Genomic DNA, 20,934 nt, shown 5'->3' on the forward strand with positions numbered 1-20,934 from the left:
CAAAAAAAGTTACTGAACAAGATAAAAGTTCATGGGGTTGGTGGTTGTCGGATTGCAAAATTTGTGGGAAAACCATCCCAGTGTTTGGACTCATTGGAAAGGAAATTAAATTTGGAACTATCAACCAGAAAGTTTGTGATCCTAAAATGCACATGGAAGAAACTACGAGTTTTAATTGAATTTGGGATATTACAAGGCAAATTGGGTCCATGTGGAAAGGGGAACTAAAGGATAACTATCCTTCAAGGAAACCAGTTTTGGGTATTGAAGCTGAACAAATTGTCAGGGGAATTGTGTAAACTCGAAAAGCCTTCTCCCCGGGAGACATTAACATAGCAACAATCAACCCAGAGATAGCCAGCCATCACTCTGAGCAGGAAACCCATCCAGCGCATACATAATGATAATGGCCCATCCAGTCCGAATGGAAAACCCAGGCCTAGGCAGACATTGCAAATACCAAAAACTAATTTTTCCGATCATGAAACAAATTCGAAAGATCGACACATCCGAGACAGATTACCATTAACAGGCCCACCAAAATTAAAACTAAGAGATATCAAGCCCGCCAAAATTAAAACAAAGAATCGGGGCTGATTTGGCGCACAGATTAGAACGACTCCCAAAGTATAACTGGGGCCCTGTTTTTTAACGAAAGGAGAGGGGAAGAAGGGAAAGAGGAGAGAGACCACCGCAGCAGTTTTAACAAGACTTCCAGAGAGTTTGCTACACAGCCTTCTATGCAGCTCTTCTGCCTCGACGACACTCCTGGGCTACACTGCTCTGCTATCGAAGAAGAAGGAAGAACATCACCAAGGTAGAGAAAAGCAGTTCCAGTAATTTCCCACATCACCATCGCGGCAGCAACTGACCACAGCCAACGTGGTAACATCGAAACCACCGCGATCGATGAACTCCAAGAACAAAACTCCTCAAGAAGAAACCGAAGATTTGAACGTTTCCACTCTACAATCTGTTCCTAGCTACCAACAGGTGAAACATTACCTAAAGAACTTTAAAACCTATTGCTGACAGAAGAAAAGTGAGTACTCATCCCACAAGTCCAATATACGCCCTACCTCATCAGCGGACATCACCCAACTAAAGATTACGCAGCAAGAAGTCTTCTACAACATTCGGGGTACGGCGAGCAGAACCTACAGAGTCCAGCGAACCCTGAAATCGTGAACCGCCGGCAACTGACAATCAGAGGACTAGTGAGCAGGATCCCTGTTTGCCCTGGAGTTCAACCTAGTCAGAGTTAGGCATTGGGAGGTGGGAGGTGTATATTTTTTCTGTAACCCCTTTGAATGTGTGATAAAGTGTTCTTTATTCTCGTAATTACAAGTTTGACATTGTACGTTCTTGCCCTTAATAAAATCAAAGTTCTTTGCACCAAAACCAGTTGTCTATTGCACTTTGTCACATCCCCAAATAAATCCAAAGTCTAGAACTCAGGGAATGGGAGCCATTCGAACTGCTCAGAAGGTCAGAGGTGGACCTGACCTCTGAGACCACAGCCTACAGGGTAATATATTAGCATGGATAGAGGATTGGCTAATTAACAGAAAACAAAGATCTGGGGATACTTGTGCATGAAACACGAAAGGATAGTATGCAGGTACAGCAACTGATCAGGAAGGCCAATGGTTTCTTGGCCTTTATTGCAAAGGGGATGGAGTATAAAAGCAGGGAAATATTGCAGGGAAAAACAGGTACATAAGGTATTGGTGAGGCCACACCTGGAATACTGCGAGCAGTTTTGGTTTCCATATTTACGAAAGGATAACCTTGCTTTGGATAGTTCAGAGAAGGTTCACTCGGTTGGTTCCGGGGATGAGGGGATTGACTTATGAGGAAAGGTTGAGGAGGTTGGGCCTCTACTAATTGGAATTCAGAAGAATGAGAGGTGATCTTATCGAATGTGTAAGATTATGAGAGGGATTGACAGGGTAGATGCAGAGAGGATGTTTCCACTGATGGGGGAGACTAGAACTAGAGGGCATGATCTTAGAATAAGGGGACGCCCATTTAAAACAGAGATGAGGAGAAATTTCTTCTCTCAGAGGGTTGTAAATCTGTGGAATTATCTGCCTCAGAGAGCTGTGAAAGCTGGGACATTGAATAAATTTAAGACAGAAATAGACAGTTTCTTAAATGATAAGGGGTTTTGGGGAGCGGACGGGGAAGTGAAGCTGAGTCCATGATCAGATCAGCCATGATCTTATTGAATGGCGGAGCAGGCTCGAGGGGCAGTATGGCCTACTCTTGTTCCTATTTTTTATGTTCTTATGAGGGGTTTGATTTATGAGGAAAGGTTGAGGAGGAAGAGCCTCTACTCATTGGAATTCAGAAGATTGAGAGGTGATCTTATCGAAACGTGTAAGATTATGAGGAGGCTTGACTAAGTGGATGTAGAGATGTTTCCACTGATGGGGGAGACTAGAACTAGGGGGCATAATCTGGGCCGCCCATTTAAAACTGAGATGAGGAAGAATTTCTTCTCTCAGAGGATTGTAAATCTGTAGAATTCGCTGCCTCAAAGAGCTGTGGAAGCTGGGACATTGAATAAATTTAAGACTGAGATAGACAGTTTCTTAACCGATAAGAGAATAAGGGGTTATGGGGAGCAGGCAGGGAAGTGGACCTGAGTCCATGATCGGATCAGCCATGATCGTATTAAATGGCGGAGCAGGCTGGAGGGGCCGTAAACCTACTCTTGCTTCTATTTCTGATGTTCTTATGTTCTTATTTTCTTCTCTGGAAATTCCCCCAATGTGTTCACAGCATAAAAATCTGTCGTGCTTTTATAATCGGTTCCTGGGAAACGCAAACCAATCAAATCTACATGTACTTCATTGGTTCAAATTTTGAACCAATCAAAATACACTGCACTGAAGATCAATCCTTGAAGAATGAGCAGACCGTCTGAAAAACTAGAGACCCCTTTGACGTGGAGATCCTAATTATCATTAAACACTTTCTGTCATTCTTTATCTGGGAAAGTTCCATCTTGAAATCAACATTTGATGCTTTCATTTCACTAAACATCTGTGGAACTCGAATGGAAGAAAAGCTTTAGATCTCAACTCAGAAATAGACCGTGGCACAGGTTAGAATAGTTTGCACACAAATGGCAGCGAAGAGGCTGTTCTGGTGCTAGAATGGAATTTAGTGATATTGTAAATATACGAATGGTCCCATCAGTCTCGGTGCGCAGCACACTCGCCTCTGAGTCAAAAGGTTGTGGTTTCAAGTCCTACTCCAGGGACTTGAAGACGTAAATCTAGGCTGACACTCCAGTGTAGTGCTGATGGAGTGCTGCACTGTCGGAGGTGCCATCTTCAAACCGAGGATCTGTTTGCTCTCTCAGGTGGATGTAAAAGATCCCATGGTGCTATTTCGAAGAAGAGCAGGGGAGTTATCCCCGGTGACCTGGCCAATATTTATCCCTCGATCAACATCATTAAAACAGCTTCTCTGGTCATAGAAACATAGAAACATAGAAAATAGGTGCAGGAGTAGGCTATTCGGCCCTTCGAGCCTGCACCACCATTCAATGAGTTCATGGCTGAACATGCAACTTCAGTACCCCATTCCTGCTTTCTCACCATATCCCTTGATCCCCCCAGTAATAAGGACTACATCTAACTCCTTTTTGAATATATTTAGTGAATTGGCCTCAACAACTTTCTGTGGTAGAGAATTCCACAGGTTCACCACTCTCTGGGTGAAGAAGTTTCTCCTCATCTCGATCCTAAATGTCTTACCCCTTATCCTTAGACTGTGACCCCTGGTTCTGGACTTCCCCAATATTGGGAACATTCTTCCTGCATCTAACCTGTCTGGACCCATCAGAATTTTAAACGTTTCTATGAGGTCCCCTCTCATTCTTCTGAACTCCAGTGAATACAAGCCCAGTTGATCCAGTGTTTCTTGATATATCAGTCCCGCCATCCCGGGAATCAGTCTGGTGAACCTTTGCTGCACTCCCTCAATAGCAAGAATGTCCTTCCTCAAGTTAGGAGACCAGAACTGTACACAATACTCCAGGTGTGGCCTCACCAAAGCCCTGTACAACTGTAGTAACACCTCCCTGCCCCTGTACTCAAATCCCTCGCTATGAAGGCCAACATGCCATTTGCTTTCTTAACCGCCTGCTGCACCTGCATGTCACCTTTCAATGACTGATGTACCATGACACCCAGGTCTCGTTGCACCCCGCTTTTTCCTAATCTGTCACCATTCAGATAATACTCTGTCTCTCTGTTTTTACCACCAAAGTGGATAACCTCACATTTCTCCACATTATACTTCATCTGCCATGCATTTGCCCACTCACCGAACCTATCCAAGTCACTCTGCAGCCTCATAGCATCCTCCTCGCAGCTCACACTGCCACCCAACTTAGTGTCATCCGCAAATTTGGAGATACTACATTTAATCCCCTCGTCTAAATCATTAATGTACAACGTAAACAGCTGGGGCCCCAGCACAGAACCTTGCGGTAGCCCACTAGTCACTGCCTGCCATTCTGAAAAGTACCCATTTACTCCTACTCTTTGCTTCCTGTCTGCCAACCAGTTCTCAATCCATGTCAGCACACTACCCCCAATCCCATGTGCGTTAACTTTGCACATTAATCTCTTGTGTGGGACCTTGTCAAAAGCCTTCTGAAAGTCCAAATACACCACATCAACTGGTTCTCCCTTGTCCACTCTGCTGGAAACATCCTCAAAAAATTCCAGAAGATTTGTCAAGCATGATTTCCTTTTCACAAATCCATGCTGACTTGGACCTATAATGTCACCTCTTTCCGAATGCGCTGCTATGACATCCTTAATAATTGATTCCATCATTTTACCCACTACCAATGTCAGGCTGACCGGTCTATAATTCCCTATTTTCTCTCTCCCTCCTTTTTTAAAAAGTGGCTTTACATTGGCTCCCCTCCACTCCATAGGAACTGATCCAGAGTCTATGGAATATTGGAAAATGACTGCCAATGCATCCGCTATTTCCAAGGCCACCTCCTTAAGTACTCTGGGATGCAGTCCATCAACCTGGGGATTTATCGGCCCTTAATCCCATCAATTTCCCCAACACAATTTCCCGACTAATAAGGATTTCCCTCAGTTCCTCCTTCTTAGTAGACCCTCTGACCCCTTTTATATCCGGAAGGTTGTTTGTGTCCTCCTTAGTGAATACCGAATCAAAGTACTTGTTCAATTGGTCTGCCATTTCTTTGTTCCCCGTTATGACTTCCCCTGATTCTGACTGCAGGGGACCTACATTTGTCTTTACTAACCTTTTTCTCTTTCCATATCTATAGTAGCTTTTGCAGTCCGTTTTAATGTTCCCTGCAAGCTTCCTTTCATATTCTAATCAAACCCTTTGTCCTCCTCTGCTGAGTTCTAAATTTCTCCCAGTCCCCGGGTTTGCTGCTATTTCTGGCCAATTTGTATGCCACTTCCTTGGCTTTAATACTATCCCTGATTTCCCTTGATAGCCACGGTTGAGCCACTTCCCTTTTTTATTTTTACGCCAGACAGGAATGTACTATTGTTGTAGTTCATCCATGCGGTCTCTAAATGTCTGCCATTGCCCATCCACTGTCAACCCCTTAAGTATCATTCGCAAATCTATCCTAGCCAATTCACACCTCATATCTTCAAAGTTACCCTTCTTTAATTTCTGGACCATGGTCTCTGAATTAACTGTTTCATTCTCCATCCGAATGTAGAATTCCATCATATTATGGTCACTCTTCTCCAAGGGGCCTCGCACAACGAGATTGCTAATTAATCCTCTCTCATTACACAACACCCAGTCTAAGATGGCCTCCCCCCTAGTTGGTTCCTCGACATATTGGTCTGGAAAACCATCCCTTATGCACTCCAGGAAATCCTCCTCCACCATATTGCTTCCAGTTTGGTTAGCACAATCTATATGCATATTAAAGTCACCCATGATAACTGCTGCACCTTTATTGCATGCACCCCTAATTTCCTGTTTGATGCCCTCCCCAACATCACTACTACTCTTTGGAGGTCTGTACACAATTCCCACAAACGTTTTTTGCCCTTTGGTGTTCTGCAGCTCTACCCATATAGATTCCACATCATCCAAGCTAATGTCCTTCCTAACTATTGCATTAATCTCCTCTTTAACCAACAATGCTACCCCACCTCCTTTTCCTTTTATTCTATCCTTCCTGAATGTTGAATACCCTTGGATGTTGAGTTCCCAGCCCTGATCATCCTGGAGCCACATCTCTGTAATCCCAATCACATCATATCTGTTAACATCTATTTGCACAGTTAATTCATCCACCTTATTATGGATACTCCTTGCATTAAGACACAAAGCCTTCAGGGTTGTTTTTTTAACACCCTTTGTCCTTTTAGAATTATGATGTAGTGTGGCCCTTTTTGTTTCTTGCCTTTGTTTACTCGGCCTTCCACTATTGCTTTTTACCTTTCTACCATCTGTTTCTGACTCCATATTACTTCGCCCTGTCTCGCTGCATAGGTTCCCATCCCCCTGCCATATTAGTTTAAACACTCCCAAACTGCATTAGCAAATGTTACCCCCGGGATATTATCTCATTGCTGTTTGTGGGAGCTTGCTGTGCGCAAATTGGCTGCCATGTTTCCCACATTACAACAGTGACTACACTCAAAAAGTACTTCATTTACTGTAAAGCGCTTGAAAGGCACTTTATAAATATAAGTCTTTCCTTCTTCATCGTCATCATTATTCTTGCTGGCTGTTGACTTTGATGTTGTCTCTTACACGAGGTGAGGATGTGTATTCCTTTGAGAGTTCTGAACACACCACACAATTATGAGGAGGACATCGTAAATGCACAGGTTTTAGGGCTTAAATAGGATACAGAAATAGGAAAAGGCTAGGGCATGAATTAATTTCAACACGATGAAAGGGCAGATTACAAATCGTAATTACAATTCATAATAATAATTGGGATGTTTTAAAATGGAGTTAACAGGTTTTTATAATGGATCCCACAGCCTGTTTTTCAGACTGTGGGAAGCATGTGTGGGATGCCTTCCACAGAGGAGCAGATGTTCCAATTCATAGACCAAAGGCCTTGGGAGCCGGGCACAGACACAGATAACATAGAATTTGAATTGTATAACAAGACAAGATAAAAATAAAGAGAACCATGACAACTTGTGTTCGGAATGACCAATTAAGGCATATAGAAGCCAGATTGGAGGAAGCGCTGTACTAATCAATCATGTATGAATCAATCAGCACGTATTAATTGTAACTCGCATAATTATGTAATGCTATAATCTGAAACTGTATAAAATAAGATATCTCTGGCAGTTTCTTTGAGCATTCCTTCAAGGATAGCTCCCCTGCCGGCTTGTATCTTTTATTAATAAAAACTGCATTTACTTTAAGGCTAACCGACTCCGAGTGGTGGTTTGAAGTTAAACCTAACAACTTGACGCAGTCGGGCAGGATCTACTGGACGGAAGATTCGACTCAAAAAGCCGAACCAACCTAAAACCGAGTGAGTAGAGAATTACCTTGAGAAATTCTCCTCCCAAAGTCCCAGCCACAGATCCAACGAATCTGAAGCGGAGTCCGTGCAGCCGGTAAATCCAGTTGAGGGGCGTGTCAGGACCCTGTAAGTAAATACATGTGTCGGGAGAATAAGTATGTATACGGGATAGTGGGGAATCCCCGGTGAGGGTGGACTAGCTATCCAGCCAGAAAACGAGGTTCCACATAAGTAAAGGTGGAAAAACGGGAACTGGGGAAAAAGCCCCGGTGTAAGAAATGATAAAGGAAAGCGCCAAGGCCCTTGGAGGGGTGAGGTATAAACTACCAGAAGAGTTTCTGAGAGATAAATTTGAAAAGGTTAAGAAGAAAATGGTTAAGGCAAGATATGATGAAGGGAAAAAAATACCCTGGAAACTCAACTGGTGGTTACAAAGAAAGGGGAACCGGGTAGAGGAACCATAAATCAATAAGGGTGTCGATGGGATTGCAGGCTCTAGGGGTAGGGGAAACCAATTAGAGGGACAATCAGTATCTAGAGATACAGTTTAAATCGATAAGAAGTCGGTGGGACCGTAAACACCGGAGTTAAATGATACAAGTGGGAAGACGGTCAGTATCTGAGAATATAGTGAAACTGATATCAGGGTAGACGTACCAAATTAAGTATGGCATGTAAAGATACACTAGATTGGGGGCCGGACGGCTCGCTTAGTAGATATGTTTTGGACGACCATTAAAAAAAACCTGATAGTGACTATCTTAAGTGACGTGTGGATCCAAAAATGGAGCCAGCCAAACAATAAGCTTTGTTGAATGAAGAGAGACTTTTGTGAATGTCTGTCTTTGAATGAAAGTGCTTGTGTGATTTTTGACTGCGGAATATTTGAGGTGGGAATTAAAGATTTTTCATGTGTCTGAAAGCCTGTTGGAAAAAATGGTGGAGCTGTCTGTTTGTTTTAGCTCCACCCACTTTTTCAGACAGAGTGGAAGATTTTTTTTAACCCTTTGCAGTGTTGTCCTGTATGTGGGAAGTTTTAAGAAAGTGTGAACCTAGAATTGAATTACATTTTAAGATGCGGATTTATTCGGATGATAAGTTACGGAGCTAGGAAATGGACAAAGGATAGGTTTATTGAGCAAAAGATAAAAAATGCGTGGTCCCATTGGTTTTTTAAAAAACATTGAGACACGCTCACTTATTTGTCAAAAGAAAACACGTAATCATTGATTACATTGGGTTGAAAGACAATAAATTTAGTCTAGGAATGAGATAAAGAATGGAGAAGGGAAGTTGTAATGCCTTTTAAAAAAGCCTGCGTGGGTCTCTCGAGGATGCAGGCTGGGGAAGTATGCCCCCATTTTCCTTTGTGTAAAACCTTAACGCGAAAGCTTCTAGCTCAGTAAAAAGAGTTTTAAATAAAAGATTGGCAGTACAATATTTGAATTGAGATTTTGATACATTTCAGGTGAATCTCCTTGATAAACATTTTGGTTTTATTGGAAAATCTTGGGTTTGAACACCTTTTAATAAAAGTACACATATTGCGTCAGAAGCTGGAGCTTAAAAAAATTTAATTTATGAGATACTGTATCACAAAATTGAAGTTTCAGAGCAAAAGATTAGAGTGTTTGATGTTCAGCTTCTAAATGAGAAGTTAGGCATGTAATTATAAAACAAGTACTTTGCATTCTGTGATCTGTGAATCACTATAAGCATAAATGAGAAGTCTGATATAAAAAAAAACAGTATTACCATATTTGACATTTTGTAATCCAACAATAAATACAAATACTACAAAAGGGGAGCAGAAATTAGGATGGGAACAGTGAAGAGTTAATTTTGTTGTGAAGATTTCAAGTACCACTGGTTAAGAAAAGGCACAACAAAATGAGATACATTTAAAATAAAAAGTTAAATCTGATCTCTTAAAAAAAAAGAAATAAAACTAAAAGGTTTGGAAACAATCTAGAAATACCTTCAGGGATCAGGTCAAACTCCTGGGCAAGTGGGGAGCTATCTGCGAAAGTGTAAAAGGGACTTTGGAAAAACTAAAACGTTAAAACGGCAGGCTTCAGCAGTTTAGAACAAAGGACAATATAAGTTGAACGTGTGACTTCAGATACGATGGTTGAAGAACCATAGAAAGAGAGATAGAAACATAGAAACATAGAAAATAGGTGCAGGAGTAGGCCATTCGGCCCTTCTAGCCTGCACCGCCATTCAATGAGTTCATGGCTGAACATTCAACTTCAGTACCCCATTCCTGCTTTCTCACCATACCCCTTGATTCCCCTAGTAGTAAGGACTTCATCTAACTCCTTTTTGAATATATTTAGTGAATTGGCCTCAACAACTTTCTGTGGTAGAGAATTCCACAGGTTCACCACTCTCTGGGTGAAGAAATTCCTCCTCATCTCGGTCCTAAATGGCTTCCCCCTTATCCTTAGACTGTGTCCCCTGGTTCTGGACTTCCCCAACATTGGGAACATTCTTCCTGCATCTAACCTGTCTAACCCCGTCAGAATTTTAAACGTTTCTATGAGGTCCCCTCTCATTCTTCTGAACTCCAGTGAATACAAGCCCAGTTGATCCAATCTTTCTTGATAGGTCAGTCCTGCCATCCCGGGAATCAGTCTGGTGAACCTTCGCTGCACTCCCTCAATAGCAAGAATGTCCTTCCTCAGGTTAGGAGACCAAAACTGTACACAATACTCCAGGTGTGGCCTCACCAAGGCCCTGTACAATTGTAGCAACACCTCCCTGCCCTTGTACTCAAATCCCCTCGCTATGAAGGCCAACATGCCATTTGCTTTCTTAACCGCCTGCTGTACCTGCATGCCAACCTTCAATGACTGATGTACCATGACACCCAGGTCTCTTTGCACCTGCCCTTTTCCTAATCTGTCACCATTCAGATAATAGTCTGTCTCTCTGTTTTTACCACCAAAGTGGATAACCTCACATTTATCCACATTATACTTCATCTGCCATGCATTTGCCCACTCACCTAACCTATCCAAGTCGCTCTGCAGCCTCATAGAATCCTCCTTGCAGCTCACACTGCCACCCAACTTAGTGTCATCCGCAAATTTGGAGATACTACATTTAATCCCCTCGTCTAAATCATTAATGTACAGTGTAAACAGCTGGGGCCCCAGCACAGAACCTTGCGGTACCCCACTAGTCACTGCCTGCCATTCTGAAAAGTCCCCATTTACTCCTACTCTTTGCTTCCTGTCTGACAACCAGTTCTCAATCCATGTCAGCACACGACCCCCAATCCCATGTGCTTTAACTTTGCACATTAATCTCTTGTGTGGGACCTTGTCGAAAGCCTTCTGAAAGTCTAAATATACCACATCAACTGGTTCTCCCTTGTCCACTCTACTGGAAACATCCTCAAAAAATTCCAGAAGATTTGTCAAGCACGATTTCCCTTTCACAAATCCATGCTGACTTGGACCTATCATATTACCTCTTTCCAAATGCACTGCTATGACATCCTTAATAATTGATTCCATCATTTTACACACTACCGATGTCAGGCTGACCGGTCTGTAATTCCCTGTTTTCTCTCTCCCTCCTTTTTTAAAAAGTGGGGTTAAATTGGCTACCCTCCACTCCATCGGAACTGATCCAGAGTCAATGGAATGTTGGAAAATGACTGTCAATGCATCCACTATTTCCAAGGCCACCTCCTTAAGTACTCTGGGATGCAGTCCATCAGGCCCTGGGGATTTATCGGCCTTCAATCCCATCAATTTCCCCAACACAATTTCCCGACTAATAAGGATTTCCCTCAGTTCCTCCTCCTTACTAGACCCTCCGACCCCTTTTATATCCGGAAGGTTGTTTGTGTCCTCCTCAGTGAATACCGAACCAAAGTACTTGTTCAATTGGTCCGCCATTTCTTTGTTCCCCGTTATGACTTCCCCTGATTCTGACTGCAGGGGACCTACGTTTGTCTTTACTAACCTTTTTCTCTTTACATATCTATAGAAACTTTTGCAATCCGTCTTAATGTTCCCTGCAAGCTTCTTCTCGTACTCCATTTTCCCTGCCCTAATCAAACCCTTTGTCCTCCTCTGCTGAGTTCTAAATTTCTCCCAGTCCCCGGGTTCTCTGCTATTTCTGGCCACTTCCTTGGCTTTAACGCTATCCCTGATTTCCTTTGATAGCCACGGTTGAGCCACCTTCCCTTTTTTATTTTTACGACAGACAGGAATGTACAATTGTTGTAGTTCATCCATGCGGTCTCTAAATGTCTGCCATTGCCCATCCACAGTCAACCCCTTCAGTATCATTAGTCAATCTATCTTAGCCAATTCACGCCTCATACCTTCAAAGTTACCCTTCTTTAAGTTCTGGACCATGGTCTCTGAATTAACTGTTTCATTCTCCATCCTAATGCAGAATTCCACCATATTATGGTCACTCTTCCCCAAGGGGCCTCGCACAACGAGATTGCTAATTAATCCTCTCTCATTACACAACACCCAGTCTAAGATGGCCTCCCCGCTAGTTGGTTCCTCGACATATTGGTCTAAAAAACCATCCCTTATGCACTCCAGGAAATCCTCCTCTACCATATTGCTTCCAGTTTGGTTAACCCAATCTATGTGCATATTAAAGTCACCCATTATAACTGCTGCACCTTTATTGCACGCACCCCTAATTTCATGTTTGATGCCCTCCCCAACATCACTACTACTGTTTGGAGGCCTGTACACAACTCCCACTAACGTTTTTTGTCCTTTGGTATTCTGCAGCTCTACCCATATAGATTCCACATCATCCAAGCTAATGTCCTTCCGAACTATTGCCTTAATTTGCTCCTTAACCAGCAATGCTACCCCACCTCCTTTTCCTTTTATTCTATCTTTCCTGAATGTTGAATACTCCTGGATGTTGAGTTCCCAGCCCTGATCATCCTGGAGCCACGTCTCTGTAATCCCAATCACATCATATTTGTTAACATCTATTTGCACAGTTAATTCATCCACTTTATTGCGGATACTCCTTGCATGAAGACACAAAGCCTTCAGGCTTGTTCTTTTAACACCCTTTGTCCTTTTAGAATTTTGCTGTACAGTGGCCCTTTTTGTTCTTTGCCTTGGGTTTCTCTGCCCTCCACTTTTCCTCATCTCCTTTCTGTCTTTTGCTTTTGCCTCATTTTTGTCTCCCTCTGTCTCCCTGCATTGGTTCCCATCCCCCTGCCATATTAGTTTAACTCCTCCCCAACAGCACTAGCAAACACTCCCCCTAGGACATTGGTTCCGGTCCTGCCCAGGTGCAGATGTAATGGCCTTGAAACTGGAACATTTGAGATAACAGAAAGCAGCTTTCAAAGCCGACATGCTAGACACTGTTCTAGTTATGGAAAAGACATTTGAGATAACGGAAAGCAGGATTTAAAGTAAATCCCAAAAAGGCACAAATTGGACGAGCTGTGGTACAGTACCTGGAGCACGAAATATCCCAAGGAACTAGGACCATGTCCAATGACAGGAAGGAGGCCCTTAAGGTTATTCCCCAACCAAAATCAGTCCGAGGGTTGTGTCAGGTACTGGGGCTCTTTAACTATTGCAGGAATTTTGTACCGAACCACGGCAATTGCAGAACCAATACAGCGGCTAATGAAAGGGGGAAGACCATCCTTAGAAACTATAGAGTGGGGCCCCGAACAAGTAGCAGCATACGGTAATCTGAAGGAAGCCCTAATGTCAGCTCCAGGGCTGGGACTCCCAAACATGGATCTCCCGTTCCATGTACATTGTGAGAACCAGGGAGGCTTCTATGGAGCCGTGATGTCACAAATGCATGGGACTAGAATGAGATCTGTAGCTCACTACTCGACACTGAATAATAGAGGCATGTGAAAAAGAAACGGCAGTGATCATGGGGGATTTTAACCTACGTATCGATTGGTCAAATCAAATCGCACGGGGTAGCCTTGAGGAGGAATTCATAGAATGCATACGGGAATGTTTCTTGGAACAGTATGTTACAGAACCTACAAGGGAGCAAGCTATCTTAGATCTGGTCCTGTGTAATGAGACAGGAATAATAAACGATCTCCTCATAAAAGATCCTCTTGGAATGAGTGATCACAGTATGGTTGAATTTGTAATACAGATTGAGGGTGAGGAAGTAGTGTCTCAAACAAGCGTACTATGCTTAAACAAAGGGTACTACAGTGGGATGAGGGCAGAGTCAGCTAAAGTAGACTGGGAACACAGACTAAACAGTGGCACAATTGAGGAACAGTGGAGGACTTTTAAGGAGCTCTTTCATAATGCTCAACAAAAATATATTTCAGTGAAAAAGAAGGGCTGTAAGAGAAGGGATAACCAGTCGTGGATAACCAAGGAAATAAAGAAGAGTATTAAATTAAAAACCAATGCGTATAAGGTGGCCAATGTTAGTGGGAAACTAGAAGATTGGGAAAATTTTAAATGACAGCAAAGAATGACTAAGAAAGCAATAAAGAAAGGAAAGATAGATTACGAAAGTAAACTTGCGCAAAACATAAAAACATATATAAAAGCTTTTACCGATATATAAAACGGAAGAGAGTGACTAAAGTAAATGTTGGTCCCTTAGAAGATGAGAAGGGGAATTTAATAATGGGAGATGTGGAAATGGCTGAGACCTTAAACAATTATTTTGCTTCGGTCTTCACAGTGGAAGACACAAAAACCATGCCAAAAATTGCTGGTCACGGGAATGTGGGAAGGGAGGACCTTGAGACAATCACGATCACTAGCGAGATAGTGCTGGATAGGCTAATGGGACTCAAGGTAGACAAGTCCCCTGGTCCTGATGAAATGCATCCCAGGGTATTAAAAGAGATGGCAGAAGTTATAGCAGATGCATTCGTTATAATCTACCAAAATTCTCTGGACTCTGGGGAGGTACCAGTGGATTGGAAAGCAGCTAATGTAATGCCTCTGTTTAAAAAAGGGGGCAGACAAAAGGCAGGTAACTATAGGCCGGTTAGTTTAACATCTGTAGTGGGGAAAATGCTTGAAGCTATCATTAAGGAAGAAATAGAGGGACATCTAGATAGGAATAGTGCAATCAATCAGACGCAACATGGATTCATGAAGGGGAAATCATTTTTAACTAATTTACTGGAATTCTTTGAGGATATAACGAGCATGGTGGATCGAGGTGTACCGATGGATGTGGTGTATTTAGATTTCCAAAAGGCATTCGATAAGGTGCCATACAAAAGGTTACTGCAGAAGATAAAGGTACACGGAGTCAGAGGAAATGTATTAGCATGGATCGAGAATTGGCTGGCTAACAGAAAGCAGAGAGTCGGGATAAATGGGTCCTTTTCGGGTTGGAAATCGGTGGTTAGTGGTGTGCCACAGGGATCGGTGCTGGGACCACAACTGTTTACAATATACATAGATGACCTGGAAGAGGGGACAGAGTGTAGTGTAACAAAATTTGCAGATGACACAAAGATTAGTGGGAAAGCGGGTTGTGTAGCGGACACAGAGAGGCTGCAAAGAGATTTAGATAGGTTAAGCGAATGGGCTAAGGTTTGGCAGATGGAATATAATGTCGGAAAATGTGAGGTCATCCACCTTGGGGAAAAAAACAGTAAAAGGGAATATTATTTGAATGGGGAGAAATTACAACATGCTGCGATGCAGAGGGACCTGGGGGTCCTTGTGCATGAATCCCAAAAAGTTAGTTTGCAGGTACAGCAGGTAATCAGGAAGGTGAATGGAATGTTGGCCTTCATTGCGAGAGGGATGGAGTACAAAAGCAGGGAGGTCCTGCTGCAACTGTACAGGGTATTGGTGAGGCCGCACCTGGAGTACTGCATGCAGTTTTAGTCACCTTACTTAAGGAAGGATATACTAGCCTTGGAGTGGGTAAGAGACGATTCACTCGGCTGATTCCGGAGATGAGGGGGTGATAGATTGAGTACACTGGGTTTTTACTCATTGGAGTTCAGAAGGATGAGGGGTGATCTTATAGAAACATTTAAAATAATGAAAGGGATAGACAAGATAGAGGCAGAGAGGTTGTTTCCACTGGTCGGGGAGACTAGAACTAGGGGGCACAGCCTCAAAATATGGGGGAGCCAATTTAAAACCGAGTTGAGAAGGAATTTCTTCTCCCAGAGGGTTGTGAATCTGTGGAATTCTCTGCCCAAGGAAGCAGTTGAGGCTAGCTCATTGAATGTATTCAAGTCACGGAAAGATATATTTTTAACCAATAAGGGAATTAAGGGTTATGGGGAGCGGGCGGATAAATGGAGCTGAGTCCATGGCCAGATCAGCCATTATCTTTTTGAATGGCGGAGCAGGCTCGAGGGGCTAGATGGCCTACTCCTGTTCCTAATTCTTATGTTCTTATGTTCTTATGAAATCACCAGTGGTTGCCGGTCTGTCCAGATACGTGGCTGCACTGGATTGTGTCACTTGGCCAGTCACAATTAACGAGCCTGTCATAATGACAGGAGAAATAATACTGCACACAAAACACACACTGGTGGAAATGCTAAATGGGAGGCAGTCCTATTACGACATGATTGACTCGGATCAAGGGACTCATTTCACAGGTTAAGTAATGAAAGACACTTGTAGAATATTCGGCATTAAGCAAGTTTCACATCCCATATCACCCCTAGAGTTCAGGGATGATAGAGAGAATGAATCGGACCCTTAAAACCGCCTTGAGTGAGGCAATGAGGTTACCAGAAGGGATAGTGACAGAAGGAGACGACTTAGGCCCCCTATGAGACAGAATCAGGAAGTATGTGAGGGAGTTGAGTGAGCAGTTGAAAGGTATGCGACAGGAGGTCTGGGAAAGGCAGAAGGAGGAGGACGAAGGCGGTGTGATAACTGCCTCGGCTATAATCCCTGAGGTGGGGGCGAAGGTAATGGTTAAGGAGGTGGCAGAGAAACCAGGCTTTGCACCGAGATGGAGCAGACCATATGAGGTATTAATTAGTGGAGACACGTGTTATGCGTGAATATAAAAAGTAAGGGCCGATGGAAGCACTGGTCCCAGCTGAAAGAATATAAAGGTACAACAGGTGGACTTTTTAGAGGATTAGGATGGATATTTGCAATATTAGGGGTACTGGCCTGAATAAAAATGGATCTGGAAAAGGGCACATGCCCGGAGAGACGGTGCAAACAATCGGAGAAACGGTGCAAACAATCCAGTTGAAATAGAAATGGTAAGACTCTAACTAAAAACATGGAATATCCAGGATGTGTGTTATCAACAGAATATAAACATGATCACCACCGCCCTTCCGATTCTACAAGGACAAGCGACAAGGCTGTCCCGAAGGGGCCCAGAAGCATATACCCAGACCGGAGGGTACAACAACTACGTAAAGCAGCCCCTAGGGGGCGGCATCTGAGTGTCAAGACCATTTATCTTGAAGCCACAAGATAAGTGGGTTACAAAATGTTCCCTGAATATTATAAACCAGGGGAATTAACCTTGGGAAAGCGCGTGGTAGTTAAACTTGGAACAGAAGTAATGTTGTTATTTGACAATATGCAGCACGAAATGTTACCTGTGAGCATAAATTTATCAGCCCTATACCTGCCAGAAAAGTTTAGCCTCAAGACTAAAGCGTTGTACACATGATTGCTGACACAATCCTGAGAAAAGCTCGTGACACATCAGGAGCAAGGGAGTAACACAAGCAGCTGAGACACAAAGGAGGAAGACAGAGGAGATCTATAGGGAATGACATATTAACTGGAGTCAGTACAAGGACCTCTCTCGTAGATGTACTAGTTACACAGGCGATACCGGTTTTTCAGACTGTGGGAAGCATGTGTGAGATGCCTTCCACAGAGGAGCAGATGTTCCAATTCATAGACCAAAGGCCTTGGGAGCCGGGCACAGACACAGATAACATAGAATTTGAATTGTATAACAAGACAAGATAAAAATAAAGAGAACCATGACAACTTGTATCCGGAATGACCAATTAAGGCATATAGAAGCCAGATTGGAGGAAGCGCTGTACCAATCAGTCATGTATTAATCAATCAGCATGTATTAATTGTAACTTGCATAATTACGTAATGCTATAATCTGAAACTGTATAAAATAAGATGTCTCTGGCATTTTCTTTGAGCATTCCTTCAAGGATAGCTCCCCTGCCGGCTTGTAACTTTTATGAATAAAAACTGCATTTACTTAAAGACGAACCAACTCCGAGTGGTGGTTTGAAGTTAAACCTAACACACGAATATGAGAATTTTAAATTGGAGGCATTGGGTGACCTGGAGCCAATGTAGTTCAGCAAGGACAAGGGTGATAAGAAAGTGAGACTTGCGATGTGGGACACGATATGGGCAGTAGTGTTTTAGATGAGTTGAAGATTACGGAGAGTGCAACATTGGAGGCTGGGCAGGGGAACAGCTGAGTCTGGAGGGGCAGAGACATGGATGAGGGTCTCTGCAGCAGGTGGTGGGTGATGTTACAGAAGTGGAAGTAGGCAGTCTCCGTGATGCAAAGGATATGGGGTTGGAAGCTCAACTCGGGGTCCAATAGAATGCTGAGGTTGTGAATATTTTGGGTCAGCCTGAGACAATGACCCTGATAATAACTTGTGTTTGGAGCGGGGGCTGCAATATCGAGTGGGAAACCGAGAAGGAATTTCAGTCCGTCTGTCCGTGGCATTTTAACATAGCCACCTCTTTATCATTTTACTTCCGGGTTTGGCGTTGAATGTGCGGTACCGGGAGTGGTGTGGGCCCACCTGACATTATCCCAACTCCAGTATTTAAAGATCCAATCCAAAGATGGAATTTGGAGGAGTTGGGAGATTTTGCAGAGGGATGGCCATCGTACAAGATGGGCTCAGGATCCTCAAAGACTGTGCCTCACTTTAATGATGCATCGCTAGATGTACGGAGAATGCTGTCAGGAGCCAGAGAGAGATCCTATTCGCCAGCAACAGACAGAAGAAACCATCTGCTGGCAGAAAGGAGGCATGGTTGGAGGTGGCCCAGGAGGTCAGCAGCAGCAGCATTGTGCCATGCTCCTGGATTCAGTGCAGAAAGTGCTATAATAACCTAACCAGGTCGGGAAAGGTGAGTACAGTTCCACATTCACCTACATCTTGTTGTGCACATCATATCCTCACCAACCCCCCACCCCCGCAACCTTGTCAAGCCTACTCCATCACTTTACTGCTCACACCACCTACCTTGCAACTGCACCCATCCTTCTCTTTCTGTGTCCTTCCTCACATCCCATCTATCCATCCATCACTGACACACACCCTGATCCTTATGCAATGTGATGCTTCTCGCTGATAGTCGCCCTCACCAAATGCCCTCCATCCATCGGGTGAACACATGTCATTACAATCACGCAAGGGTCTGGTCTTTGCCCCGTTGCAGGAGAAGAGAGCACAGAACTTGAGGGGGAGGGAGAGAGCTGGAGATGGGCCTCCAGCCACCTCACAGCTAACAAGTGCAGAGGAGGAAGTGCTGGAGATCAGCAGCACCTCGGCGTCCCTGGCTATCAGAGATGGGGAGATTGTGACCTCCCAGTGACCTGGTGACAGAATTAAATATCAGCAACTCACACATCATTCGTGTTTATGGAATTCAGCAGCAAATTAAATATGATCATCTTCATAATGCTAAGTTCCAACATTGTTACTGTTATATATGTGGACTTGTATTTACTCTGTACAGCCACCAGAGGGCTCTTCCCCTGGAGTCCCAAGGGATCCCATAATCCCTTGGGCACACAGGCATTTAAGGAGGCTTCACAGGTTGAAGAGGAACTCTGGAGACCTGCAATAAAAGACTAAGGTCACACTTTACTTTGAGCTCACAGTGTTCAGTCTGACTCTTTCTCCATACACTACAACTGGCGATGAGATACAGATAACGAACCCAAAGATGCAGAGAACAGTGGGCACCTTGGAGAAATTTTCAGAGGGAGATGATTGGGAAACATTTGTGGAGCGACTCGACCAATACTTCGTGGCCAACGAGCTAGATGGGGAAGAGAGCGCTGCCAAACGAAGGGCGATCCTCCTCACCGTCTGTGGGGCACCAACGTATGGCCTCATGAAGAATCTGCTCACTCCAGTGAAACCCACGGAGAAATCGTACGACGATTTGTGCACACTGGTCTGAGAGCATTTGAACCCAAAGGAAAGCATTCTGATGGCGAGGTACCTGTTCTACACCTACAAAAGGTCTGAAGGCGAGGAAGTGGAGTTATGTCACCGAGCTCAGACGCATTGCAGGACATTGTGAATGTGAAGGACATTTGGAGCACATGCTCAGAGACATTTTCGAATTTGGCATTGGCCACGAAACTATACTTCACAAAGACTGTAGAGACCCCAACCTTGAATAAGGCCATAGTGATAGCCCAGGCGTTCATTGCCACCAGTGACAATACGAAGCAAATCTCTCAGCACACAAGTGCTGCTACAAGTACTGTGAACAAAGTGATGTTGTTTTCGAATCGGAACGTACAGGGCAGGTCACACATACCTGCAGCTGCACGTCCGCAGATGTCTCAGAGTCCACCATCAAGGATGATGAATGCAAGGCCATTAACACCTTGTTGGCACTGCGGGGGTGATCATTGTTTCCATTCATGCCGATTCAAAGAGTTCATTTGCAAGGGCTGTGGAACAATGGGACACCTCCAACGAGCGTGCAGGCGAGCTGCAAAGCCTGTTAAACCTGAAAACCACCATGTTGCAGAGGAGGATAGATCCACGGAGGATCACAACGAAGAAGAACCTCGGATCAAGGAGGCAGAGATACATGGAGTGCACACATTCACCACGAATTATCCCCCGATAATGCTGAATGTTAAACTAAATGGACTCCCAGTATCAATGGAGCTGGACACAGGTGCGAGCCAGTCCACCATGGGCAAAAAGTCTTTCGAAAGGTTGTGGTGCAACAAGGCCTCAAGGCCAGTCTTACCTCAAGTTCTCAAGAAACTAAGATTTACACTAAAGAACTGATTCCTGTAATCGGCAATGCTACCATAAAGGTCTCCTACAATGGAGCGGTGCACAAGCTACCACTCTGGGTTGTACCGGGTGATGGTTCCACTCTGCTCGCAGGAGCTGGCTGGGAAAGATACGCTGGAACTGAGATGACATCCGAGCGCTATTGCCCGCTGACAACACCTCGTGTGCCCAGGTCTTAAACAAATTTCCTTCGCTGTTCAATCCAGTCATCGGGAAATTCCAAGGAGGAAAAGTGCAGATCCAACTAATTCTGGGGGCGTGAACCATCCATCACAAGGCGAGAGCAGTACTGTACATGATGAGAGAAAGGGGAGAGATTGAGCGAGACCGGCTGCAAAGAGAGGGCATCATTTCACCGATCGAGTTCAGTAAGTGGGCCAGTCCT

At 43.9% G+C, this 20,934-nt stretch overlaps 1 protein-coding gene across 1 annotated transcript in view; it reads right to left on the reverse strand.

Annotated features, from left to right (window-relative positions):
• Nucleotides 1-18,566, reverse strand: part of LOC139255807 (hepatic lectin-like) — a 109,912-nt gene extending 91,346 nt beyond the window's left edge. The window contains exons 1-2 of the mRNA XM_070874001.1: nt 18,447-18,566; nt 7,560-7,658 (exon numbers count right to left, since the gene is read on the reverse strand). Of these exons, the coding sequence (XP_070730102.1) occupies nt 7,560-7,658; nt 18,447-18,566 (219 nt within the window). The remainder of the gene's footprint in view (nt 1-7,559; nt 7,659-18,446) is intronic.
• Nucleotides 18,567-20,934: the final 2,368 nt, after the last annotated feature.

The sequence above is a fragment of the Pristiophorus japonicus genome, unplaced genomic scaffold (genome assembly GCF_044704955.1).
Source record: "Pristiophorus japonicus isolate sPriJap1 unplaced genomic scaffold, sPriJap1.hap1 HAP1_SCAFFOLD_636, whole genome shotgun sequence".
NCBI lineage: Eukaryota > Metazoa > Chordata > Chondrichthyes > Pristiophoridae > Pristiophorus > Pristiophorus japonicus.